We start from the raw sequence: 12143 nt of genomic DNA, 5'->3' as shown, positions 1-12143 counted from the left end.
CAGCCAGACCGTAGATGTTCAAAAGCGGCATCCTCAGCCCCTTCCCTGGACAAGACAATGGCTCGCCTGACAAGCCTTACCCAAGACCCTCTCCGGATCCCTCACTGCAGTCTCCCCGTTTTAAAAACGCTGTCTTGGCTTTTAGCCAAGTCTAAACACTGTGTCCACCCCCAGCCCCGCCGACCGGCCCTCCCGCCCCAGGGTCTGGAAAACAGTCCCGGGTGAGAGCCAGGACGCTCGCCCGAGCCAGACTCACCGGGCCGGTGGAGAAGCGCCGGAGCGCCTGGCTGCCCCTCCACAGCATGCTGGAAGGAAGCGCTCGGGCGGGGTGCGCGACAGCGGGGGCTCAGCCTGGACGCGGCCTGCAGCCTGCGAGCGCCGGGCGGCAGAAATCGCGGCTAGCTGGGTCCGCCAGTCCCGGGACTCGCCCACGGCCCGCCCCTTCGCCGGGCACGGCCCCGCCTCCTCAGCCGGCGGGGCTCGGGTGGCCAATCCCCTGCGGCTGGGCGGGGCCCCAGTTGGGTGCCACGCTAGTACCTAGCGGGAGGGGCGGCCTCCAGTCTTGGCCCCGGTACTTCCCAGCTGGGGGATCTTCTACCAGTTACTCAAGCCCTGTGAGGTAGACAGGGATTTGCCTTATTAATGGTCAATCTGTCATCCCAAGTCATGGCCATAACAGCTCTCTGAGGAGGCAAAGATACGAAAGATAAGGGGTGGAGACACATGGCTATATGGTATCCTGTTACCTATCTTGTAAGCTGATAAAAGGATTTAAAGAAAGACTGTGTATAAAGCACTTGGCAAAGGGTCTGGCACACAGCTGGTCCCCAATAGATGATAGACAGATAGATACCCACCCTTTCCCCTTATCTCTCTAGAAGGAATGCTCAGACATGCTTTAGCTAAGCACTTGTCGCAAACAGAATTCCTTAGCCTGGCACTGAAGGCCGTCTGCAATTTGGCATTTTCTCTCATTTTCTTGCTGCTCCTTTGCACATGTAATTTAGCCTAACCCTCTAGTACGTGCTGATTCTTTCCTGGACAATGATTCCCAGAAAAGCTTATCACCTGTCACTTGTCACCATCTCAGCAAGACCAAATTCCTTCTTTAAAGGTACAGCTCAAATGCTGCCTCCTGAAGACATTTTTCCTGATTCTCTCCTCCCTTAACCCCCTTATTTCCCCAAAGTCATCTTTAATTTCTCTGAATTGGGAAAGATTTTTGTCTATGCGTCTCTTCTGATATCTCATTCTGTTATTGGTGTTTGTGTACCTGTCATCTTCTCTACTGGAAGCTCCTTGCAGGCTGAGTCCATGTCTAATTTATCAAAATTTACAATATCTAGCACTTAGCAGAGCTCAAAAAGTACTTGTTGAAAGAGAGAATGAATGATGAATGAATGTGTTTAAGAAGGAGAGAGGAAAATAAATCCTTAAAGCTTGGAGAATGGCAGCAAACATCGAGTTTTGCTCTGAGAATTGCCCTTTGCCAATTCAACCCATTTCCCTGACAGCATTTTGTGACTTCTGGCTTCTTTTAAACTTCCAAATACTGATAATCACTTTATTTGTTGTGATCTGTGTTTACTGGGAGAGGTGGGCAAGGAGTGTGGTTTTTTCTGGGTAGGGGCTCCATAGTTATTTTCTCCAACTCCCAACTTTAGGAAATGTAGACTTTATTGTCTACCCACATATAATGAAATATTAATGATGTCTAAGATTTTCTTATGTAAGAATTAAAGATACTGTTCTCTTGATAACTAGTGGTTAGACCAGAGGCAATTAGAGTTTGACAAACAGAAAAGCCCTGCCAACCTAGACTTCTAGACAGAGCAAAAATGAAGATGAAATAAAGTCATTTTTATGTCTCTCAAACAAGAACTTCAGAGAATCTGAGGTAGGAAAATGTTCAAATTCATGCTCTGAGCCCAGCATTACCTTGATACCAAAACCAGACCAAGACATGACAAGAAAAGAAAATTACAGGCCAATATCTCTGATGAACATAGATGCAAAATCCTCAACAAAATATTAGCAAGCCAAATTCAACAATATGTTAAAAAAATCATTCACCATTGTTAAGTTGGATTTATTCAAGGGATGCAAGGGTGGTTCAATATTTGCAAATCAATGTGATATATTACATTAACAAGAGGAAGGATAAAAACCATATGATCATCTCAATAGATGCACAAAAAGCATCCACTCATGATAAAAACTTTCAACAAAGTGGGTTTAGAGGAAATATACCTCAATACAATAAAGGCCATATATGAAAGAACCCACAGTTAACATTATACTCAATGGTAGAAAACTCTAAGCTTTTCCTCTAAGATAAGGAATAAGACAAAGATATTCACTCCCCCCACTTTCATTCAACATACTACTGGAAGTCCAAGGTGCAGTAATCAGACAAGAAGAAGAAATAAAAGGCATCCAAATTGGTAAGGAAGAAGTAAAACTGTCACTATTTGCAGATGACATGAGACTATATACAGAAAACTTTAATGACTGTATATAAAGACAATATGTAACTGCCGAGTTAACAGAGTGTAAAATTATCAAGGTAATACATAGAATGATTTTTAAAAATCAATTGAAAAGAAGGCAAGAAAGGAGAGAGAAAGAAAATATAGGGAATAAAATATAACATAATATAGTATTATATAACAAAATAAAATATAATATAAAATAAAATAAATAAAATATAGGAAAAACATAAAAGGAAATTAGTAAAATGTTAGATTTAAGTCTAAATATACCAGTAATTGCAGTAAATGAAAATAGACTAAACACTTTAATTAAAAGACAAAGATTGTCAGATTGCTTAAAAAACAAAATTCTTACAAGAGAGAACCATAAAATATAAAGATTCAGAAAGGATGATTTTTTTAAAACCCATCCAAACAGTAACCCCCAAAATCATACTATCGTAATAATTAAATAATTATTTGCTCTAGTCCTGGCAAATAGCAACAGTGTGATCTGCTTGACTGCAAATGACCAAATGACTGGTTAGTGTACCAACTAGGTATTGGTTTTGTGACCTACCATCTAAAATCCACTTCTTAGGATAACAGTATTCCCTTTTCCATGTGAGGATTTGCTTCTCCTCCTGTCTTAGGCCTTGTGGTTCCTATAAAGTTTTCTTTCCCCCTTACCCCACTAGGATCCAGGCATGGAGCATATGACCTACACTAAGCCAATCAGTACATCTCTCCCATCCCCTTAATTACAATGACTAGTTCAAATTGTGCACAAGATCCTAGTAAAGCTAATGAAGGCCAACAAGACCTAATTCTAGGACTTCTGTTTAAGCTATCAGTTAAGTGTACCCTTTATATCACTTTTGGTGTTGTGATAATGTGAACCTGAAGCTACCAAGGGCTACCCTATTGAACCTAAAGAATGTAGCAAAAATTGTGGAAGAGATAGAAAAGAAATAGTGAGAATCCAAGACCTGACATCATTTGAATACTGAAGCCAAATGCATGTGAAGGCCAATCCCACCACTACATGTTTTAAAAATAACATGCAGTAAAATTGATTTCATTTTTGCTGTACGGTTCTATGAGTTTTAACGTATGTAAAGATTCACGTAAGTAATACTGCAGTCAGGATACAGAACCGTTCCATTCCCCACCCCAACACTGCCCTGTCCCTTTGCAGTCATGGCTAACCAACCACCCCTTCTCACCCTGAGAATCTCTGCTCTGTTCTTTGTCACTGTGGTTTTGTCTTTTCAAGACTATCAAACAAATGGAATCGCATAGTATATAACTCTGTAGATTTTCTTCATTCCTCACAGTGCCCTAGAGATTTGTGCTCAAGTTTAGGGATTTTCCAGGGATTTTGAGATTCTTCTGCTATTGATTTCTGTATGATTCCATTGCAGTCAGAGAATATAGCCAAATTTCAGTCCATTAAAATGCATTGAGTTTTGTTTTATGGCCTAGCATATGGCCTGCCTTGCTGAGTATTCCTTGTATACTTGAAAAAACGTCTATTTTGGTGTTGTTGTATAGAATGTTTTATAAATATCACCTAAGACAAGCTGGTTGAGAGTATTGTTCAATTCTTTATTCTCATATTCTATTTGTCATATCAAATACTAAGAGAAGTATTAAAATTTCTAACTATAACTGTAATTACATCTATTGTTTCTATTCTGTCAGACTTGGGTTAATTAAATTTTATTGTTCACCAAAAAAAAAAAAAAAAAAGGAAAACAGTTAATTCACAGACATTCTGGATTCTGTTACATTCTTAAGAAAACTACTGGGGTTTTGATTGATTGATTTATTATTTTTTTTTAAAGATTTACTTATTTATTTGAGAGGGAGGGAGAGAGAACGAGCGGGAGGGGCAGAGGGAGAGGGAGAGAGAATCTCCAACAGACTCCACGCTGAGCACAGAGTCCAACTCAGGGCTCCTTCTCATGACCCTGAGATCAGGACCTGAGCTGAAACCAAGAGTCAGACACCTCACCAACTGTGCCACCCAGGCGCCCAGGGCCTTTTATTTAGAAAGGAGAGAATTTGCTTGGACTCAAACCCTGCAGAGGACAGCAGCTTACATTTCTGTTCAATTCATTTAGACAATGGTTTGGCCAGCATTTTTGCTCAGATTTGGGGGTTCACCTCCTTAGCAATTCCCTTGATTATCAGTTTTCTCTTCTAAATTTTCAAGCTGCTCTGCCAGCCCGATCTCCATTCTCTGCCGTCTTGAACCCACAGGACTTCAGCTTTCCTACCCCAGGTGCACATCTGGTGGAGAATATATGCATCAAAGGGCAGCAAGCACACCTCTCACCCAGTGTGGGTGTTTTTAAGCACTCTTGATTATGATTTCAGCAGGCTCTCTGCACGTAGTTTGGTGGTTAACCAGGGATCTGGGCAATGTTTACACATAGGTTTTGGATCTCATCCCCTCTGTGAGTCCCTTTTTTCAGGATGTTCCTCCAAATTTCCAGTTTCTCTTCCAACAATCCTGAACTTGGTTTGCTGCCACCTTGAGCCAGTATGACAGTGTTTCATTTCTTGACTTGAAGGGGTGAGGGACACTGTCAGGCAGAAAGCCACAAACTCATAATTCTTACCAGTAAATTCTGAGTACATCCAGAACTCTGAGTCATTTTCCTGTGCTTTTCTGTCTGGTTTTATTATTTTTCAAATCTTTTAAAGTTATTACTATACTTTATCTACTTTTCTTAGTTTTTAACTGCAAGTAGGTTTACTTGACTACTTTATGCTTGTCCATTTCTAGATATGTTCTTGTCAATTACTTTAACATGCTAAATATAAGATTTTTCCAAGGTATGCTTTTTAAAAAATATTTTATTTATTTATTTGTCAGAGAGAGAGAGAATGAGAGCACAAGCAGGGCGAGCAGCAGGCAGAGGGAGAAGCAGGCTCCCTGCTGAGCAGGGAGCCCGATGCGGGGCTCGATCCCAGGACCCTGGGATCATGACCTGAGCTGAAGGCAGATGCTTAACTGACTGAGCCACCCAGGCGTCCACTAAGGTATGCTTTTTAAATTATGGTCTACTTTGTAGATCATCACTTACATAGAAATATATATATAATATTTTATTAAATTATTTTTTTACTCTTATAGATTCTTTAACAAGCAATGCCACCCACTGAAGAACTAAGAGGAAATAATTGTCCTGCAGAATGAATATTTATTACAGAGCAATGGAAAAAATGAGAATTATTAGTTTATTCTTTTAACAAATACCCCCATTGGGTATCTACCACTTATCTTTCATATCTCAGATTAAATGTCACTTCCTTAGTGAGGACATTCCTGACTACACAATCCCAAGTAGGTACCTTTTGTATTCAGTATATATACCTTTCCTTTGTAACTCTTATCAAAATTTTTTATCATTTAGGGGCGCCTGGGTGGCTCGGTCGGTTAAGCGGCTGCCTTCAGCTCAGGTCATGATACCAGGGTCCTGGGATCGAGCCCCACATCGGGCTCCCTGCTTGGCAGGGAGCCTGCTTCTCCCTCTCGCTCTGTCTGCCATTCTGCCTACTTACGCTCTCTATCTCTGTTAAATAAATAAATAAATAAATCTTTAAAAAAAATTTTTTTTTATCATTTAATTATTAGAAGTTTACTTGTTTAAAGCCTATTTCTCCCACTAGACTGTAAGCTCTATGAACATCCAAATCGTGTCTCTTTGATACAGTTCAATGCTAAGTACAGTGATCGGTACATAGATGATAAATATATATTTATAAAAGAATAAACTAATAATTCTCATGTCATGGGAAGGACTTCATGTGGAAAAGAGCTTGGTTTTTTGGAAGAATTAAAAGACCAATATGGTTGGATCATCATAAGCAAAAAGGAAAGAGGCTGAAGATGATGTAGGCTTTTTCCATAGATGCTATTTTTATTGCAAGCACAGTTTTTAGCCACTGACAGTATTTTAAAAAAGGGAGTGGCAATATTGTCAAAATTCAGTTCAGACGTTAACTTTTACATCAGAAACTAATGGCTTCCCATGACACATTATTCCTTTCTCCATCTAATAAAAACCTTTTTTTTTTTTTTTTGAGAGAGAGAGGGGCAGAGGGAGAGGGAGAGAGAGCATTCCAAGCAAATTCCATTCCCAGCATAGAGTCCGTTGTGGGGCTCCATCTCACTACCCTCTAAGATCATGACCCAAGCTGAAACCAAAAGTCAGACACTCAACCAACTGAGCCACCCAGGCACTCCTAAAACCAATTTTTAACTGGATGTATGGCCACCCAACTCAAAGATTGCCTTTCCCAGACCTATCTGTAGGTCAGGGGTGGTCATCTCATTAAGTTCTGGCCAATGAGATGGAGTAGAAGTTTGGAACAACTGGTGGGGGGGGGCGGAGAGTGAAGCAGGGATCAGGAGTGATAGTCAAGGTAACAGCAGCACTTATTTTGCATTTACAACATGCCAGGAAGCATTTTAAGTCCTTTACATATGCTGGAAGCAGCAGGACCTGTTTGAGAAACTGCAAATGGTTTGGCATCCCAATAGAACAAAGTAGGTGTAGATTAGGGCATAGAAGAGGCAGAATATTTAGAGAATAATCAAAGGGCAGATTGAAATAAGCCTTGTGTTCCATTTTATGAAGTGAAAACTTCAAACCAAGGGCAATGGATTTAAAGTGGGGCATAACCTGATCAGATAGGTTTTGAGAACTGCACTTGGAGAACAGTGTGGACAATGGAAAGAGAAGATCTGTCACGGGTTTACAGTAATTGTCCAGGTGAGGGATTCTTTTGTAAAGAAATATATGAATTGGGGCACCTGGGTGGCTCAGTCGGTTAGGCGTCTGCCTTTGGCTCGGGTTGTGATCCCCATGTCCTGGGATCGAGCCCCATGCTCTCAGGCTCTCTGCTCCGTGGGGAACCTGCTTCTCCCTCTCCTTCTGCTTGCTGCTCCCCCTCTTGTGTGTGCTCTGGCCCCCTCTCTGTCAAACAAACAAATAAATAAATAAATAAATAAAAATATATGAATTAACACATTTGGAATCTTTTTGACAGATCACATAGGACTTTGTGATGACTTATTAAGTGAAGTGTCTTTAGGGAGTTATTACCATAGAATTTCTATTGTTGGAAACATACTTTAAATGTATATTAAGAAACAAGTTCACCAAGACCTTAGCTCTATAATATAGAACACGTGTTTTGGTATGGAATAAACTGGTACTTGAGTTGCGAGTTTAAGTGTTAAAGGCAAGGACCCTGCAAGAAACTTCTATGGGCAGCTGTTCTAAAATTCTTTGAAGTTCTCAAAATAGTTCAATGCTGTCTATATAAAAATTTTCCCCTTCTATTTCCAAGCTCTCTTCTCAGATAGTCCTAATAGGAATGAGGAAAAGTAGAAAGAAGTAGAAAGAAGGATATTCCTCAAAATGATTACTTGCCTTCTGTAGACTAAGCCTAGAAATATAGGACATCTGCTGTAATAAATAACTTTGAGAGAGCACATTTCAGTTTATAGTGAATGTGCTTTATATTTCACATCTAGCTTGTAATTCTCTAATAAAATTTGAAATTCTAGGCCCTGGAATTTGATTTAAAGGTATGTAAGATAAAGACAGGGAATCCCTAAGATTTCTTTAAAAAATAAAGTTACAATGATTCAAAATAGCAAACACTTCTATTGTATGCGATTGGCATTGTTCTATGCCTCTTACATGTATAAACTAAACTAGTCCTCATAACAATACCATGATGTGTTTACTATTATCACTCCCATTTTAAAACTGAGGAAATCAAGGCAGAGGTTAAATTACTTGGCCCCAAATCACATGGCTAGTAAGTGACAGAGCTATGATTTGGACCTACACAATTTGGCTGTAGAAACTGTGATTATAGAATGACGCTTGCCACTGATTTATTAACCTTAATAGATTAATGCACTTGCATATTCAAATTGCTCTGACCTGTAATTTCAGTGTATTACAATGCGCTATTAGATTAATAACTGATGAATACAAATGTGAAGAGTACAGCAAGTTGTACTCACAATCATATAGAAAGTAAAGCAAAAAAATTTTGTCAGCCAGTAGGCACTGATGTTACTGTTATTTTCTTTTCTTTTTTTTTTTTTTTTTAAAGATTTTATTTATTTGACAGAGAGAGACACAGCGAGAGAGGGAACACAAGCAGGGGGAGGGGGAGAGGGAGAAGCAGGCTTCTCGCGGAGCAGGGAGCCCGATGCGGGGCTCGATCCCAGGACCCTGGGATCATGACCTGAGCCGAAGGCAGACGCTTAACGACTGAGCCACCCAGGCGCCCCTGATGTTACTGTTATTTTCAAGTTTGTTTTTTTCCTTTCTAAAATGTCCAGGGAGACTGCAAGCATCACTTGGGTTGGGTCCACCTTTCTTGCCTGTTTTTTTTTTTTTCCCCATAATTATATCTAGCATGGTGCCTGGTATCTAGTGGGCACTCAAATATTTGACCTACTGCAGATCCACAGGTCTCAGGGAACGTTCTTCTAGAAACTTTTTACCTGCTTTCATTTAGTTATTTTTGGTCCTTTTTAAGATTACAGAAATAAGACTTCAATAAGACCTCATTGTTAAAGATTAAAAAATACATAAGGGGACATAAAAAAACTTGAAAATCCGCTTTTTAATTTCCAACACACTCTTTCCCAGTTGGCTTCTATCCTGTTTAGTGCGATTTGAGTTCTCTTTCTATGCATTTACACGCCCATATGCACAAACAGGTTTACATGAGTATAAATGTAAGCACAAATACACATTATTCTGCAACTACCCTCTGTCAGTTTCCCATGTCTCTACAAACGTATTTCATTTTAAAAAACATCTATCTCGTATTTCATAATATGGATGTATTAAACTTTATGTAATTATTCCCTATTGATGGACATTAAGATTATTTCCTGTTAAAAACCATGCAGCAATGAACGTTACTGGGTAACACATCCCCATTCGCGGAAAAGCCAGTTAGCAGGTAGGAGCATTTTAGAACACACTCGAATAGCGCTGCTTCTTCCCTCCCTTCCTTTTTAAGAGGAGGTGGCGGAGGACCGGTGAGCACAAGGTAAGCAAAGTAGGAAGATTCCTCGCTGGCGCGTTCGTAAAGTAACTCCACCTCTCACACACCGTTTTGTTCTCAGGAACGGATTGCCCAGGACTTGTAAGAGGAGAGAAGCAGGAACTCCGATGACAGTGACAGAGAGGGCGTTGGCAATTCCTGCTTCTAAGAAGCGCCTGGACAGCGACGTACTCGAGGACCACGCCCTCCTGTTAAGCCACTACCCCATCGATTTTACCCTTGTTAGGCTAGACTGTTGGAACAACTCCCCAGGTATCAAATGACCTGGAGACAGCAGGGCGAAGTCAAAGGCACCGATGTGGCCTGAGATGTGAAGTGAGCGGTGGCGAGGCCCAAGTCGCCGCGGGAGGATGCAGCTAGCGCGGCCACGGCCGACTCGCTTTCCCAGCAGCCCCCGCGCCCCGCTGGGGCCTTGAGCCCGGCCTGCCTCGCGGGCGGGGGCGGGGCCGGGGCCGGAAGTCACGTGCCGTAACCGCGGCCGGGGTGAGGCCGCCGTGGGCGCCCGGGCTGGTTGGTTCTGTGACTAGGGGAGGCGCCGGGGTGATGGCGGTGGAGACTCTGTCGCCGGACTGGGAGTTCGACCGCGTTGACGACGGCTCACAGAGTAAGGGAGCTACAGAGCAAGGGCTGCGGGTGGATGCTCCCCGGCCCGCCTCAGCTCCGGCAGCGCTCCTGCGGGAGGGCTCTGCGTCGCGGTCGCTGCGCAGCCGTCCTGTTCGGGACACTTGCTGCCCCTTGGGGTGCGCGAGGGACGCGCTTTCGAACGTTACTTTCGGGGTTAGGGTCCCGGTGGCGGTGGGTCATGCCGGCCGAGGCAGGGCTCGGCGTCCGGGGCGGCGGCTCTCCGTTGGAGCCCGTGGTGCCGGGAGCCGCGGCGTCCGCTGTCCGCAGCCGGGGGCCGGGCGGGGCGCCCCCGGGGAGGCCCAGCAGCCCGGGCAGCCGAGGCCGGCCTTGCCTCTGGCCTCTCGGGGCTTTGCCACCTGTGCGGAGCGTTCAGTTCTAGAACCGGCGGAGGTCCGGGTTCCTGTTTTCGCTTTCCTGTTTTTCTACTTTTCCTCCAATCAACTTTTGGAAGTTTGAGTATTTTTTCTGCATATTCATACAACGGACGAGACAGGGAAAAAGCGCTCTTCACACGGTAAAAATAAACAAGCGAATGTCAGCTTATCTCCTTCCATGCCTTTTATTTAGGATAAGTGGCGTTTTTCAGGGGTGTCGGAGAGCTTCCATTGCGCCTAGAAAGGTTTCAAAAATTAAGCACCTTTTACCCCATAAAATCGAATTGTTTCATTTTGGACTTAGAAGTCAAAAAACCGTACCAGATTAAGTTCCATGCAGCAAAAGTTAGAGGCCAAATAATTATTTTAGTGAAACTCTACTTAAGATTAATACGAGTCGATAATCTGTTTCTTATCTCTAGTGATATTAATCTGTTTAAGTGATATGAGAGAGATTGGGACCTACTGCTTGTGAATTTGTTTTTTTACACCATTTTCCCAAAAGGTGAATGCAGTTTTTAAAAATTACACGTGAATTTTGCTTAACTTTACAAAGAATCATGTGTAGAAACTTACATGTAATTAGGTTTTAGTAGCCTCTTAGAGAAGCATGAGCTTAATTCATGATTTGCAGTTTTTCATAAAACATTCCTAAAGTTATTAGCTCTTATGCAGCATTAAAAAAAATCTTGGTGGTAATGACAAAGTCCTTTAACTTTTTTGTGGAGAGGATTCTGTATTTATTGTTATAAAGTGAATGGCACCTTGTCATGTATAGAATTTTATGGACAGAGGTCCCCTACTCTAGTATCTTCAAAAAATTGTAATGAAAATATTTGCTAGGTTTGAAAATGGTTCAGCTGAGAGTAGAATGATCTGTTTCAGTCAACAGACTGAATACCAGGAACTGTACTAGGTATTAGGGATACAAAGATAACAAAGAATGTAGAGATGAGCCTGTGAATAGGTTTTTGGAATTTTACTCTTGAGGAATCACCATGGATTCCTTATTTTCAAATCTTTTTATTGTAACTTTTACTAATTTTACAACTATTCATTATTTTATCAGCAAGGACCTTTAATGGTACTGCAGGTTTTCTCTTGCCTACTACTTTGTGATTTCCCAGACAGACAAATGCCAGCATGCTTTTCTGGCATTGTCATTAAGAACTTATTTGCTGGTAAAATGCAGCTTTGGTTATTTCCCATGTAATTGAGAATTAGGCATGTGCTTGGGAGTTCAAGAATCTTTCTCAGTTTTTTAATTTAAGCTCTAGGGAAGAGAAGAATTCCCATCCGTTCTGTGTGCCTGGTTTTCGTTAATTTTTGTGCTATGAATCCTATCTTGACCATCTTCCAGAGTTGCTTAGGTTACTGCTATAATGAGATAGCAACCTTAATGAACTGAATTGATCCACCTGATTCAGAGCATTAGTTGCAAAATAAGGGAGAGTGGAGAGCTAGGTCTTCATCCTTAGAACATATTTTATCTTAGAATTGCTTTGCACTGCTGATTTGAGGAGAGAAAAATTTTAGTTTTTTTAGACAACAATGATTG

The 12143-nt window shown here is 41.7% G+C and overlaps 2 protein-coding genes across 6 annotated transcripts in view; one reads left to right on the top strand and one right to left on the bottom strand.

Moving 5' to 3' along the window:
- ALDH1L2 (aldehyde dehydrogenase 1 family member L2) overlaps positions 1-394 on the bottom strand; it is a 63739-nt gene extending 63345 nt beyond the window's left edge. Inside the window, exon 1 of the mRNA XM_034987683.1 lies at positions 257-394. Within this exon, the coding sequence (XP_034843574.1) occupies positions 257-304 (48 nt within the window). The 5' untranslated portion in view covers positions 305-394. The remainder of the gene's footprint in view (positions 1-256) is intronic.
- A 9653-nt stretch (positions 395-10047) lies between these two features.
- Positions 10048-12143, top strand: part of WASHC4 (WASH complex subunit 4) — a 61801-nt gene continuing 59705 nt past the window's right edge. For 4 of the 5 annotated variants that reach the window (XM_034987677.1, XM_034987679.1, XM_034987678.1 and 1 more), the window contains exon 1: positions 10048-10191. In XM_034987677.1, the coding sequence (XP_034843568.1) occupies positions 10131-10191 (61 nt within the window). In that variant the 5' untranslated portion in view covers positions 10048-10130. Of the gene's footprint in view, positions 10192-10638; positions 10726-12143 lie in introns of those variants that run through there. The other variant, XM_034987680.1, reaches the window with a different exon arrangement.

This window comes from Mirounga leonina, unplaced genomic scaffold (genome assembly GCF_011800145.1).
Source record: "Mirounga leonina isolate KUSES-001 unplaced genomic scaffold, KU_Mleo_1.0 Mir_418, whole genome shotgun sequence".
NCBI lineage: Eukaryota > Metazoa > Chordata > Mammalia > Carnivora > Phocidae > Mirounga > Mirounga leonina.
The sequence above is the reverse complement of the archived record's forward strand: the minus strand, read 5'-3'. Positions and strand labels throughout refer to the sequence as shown.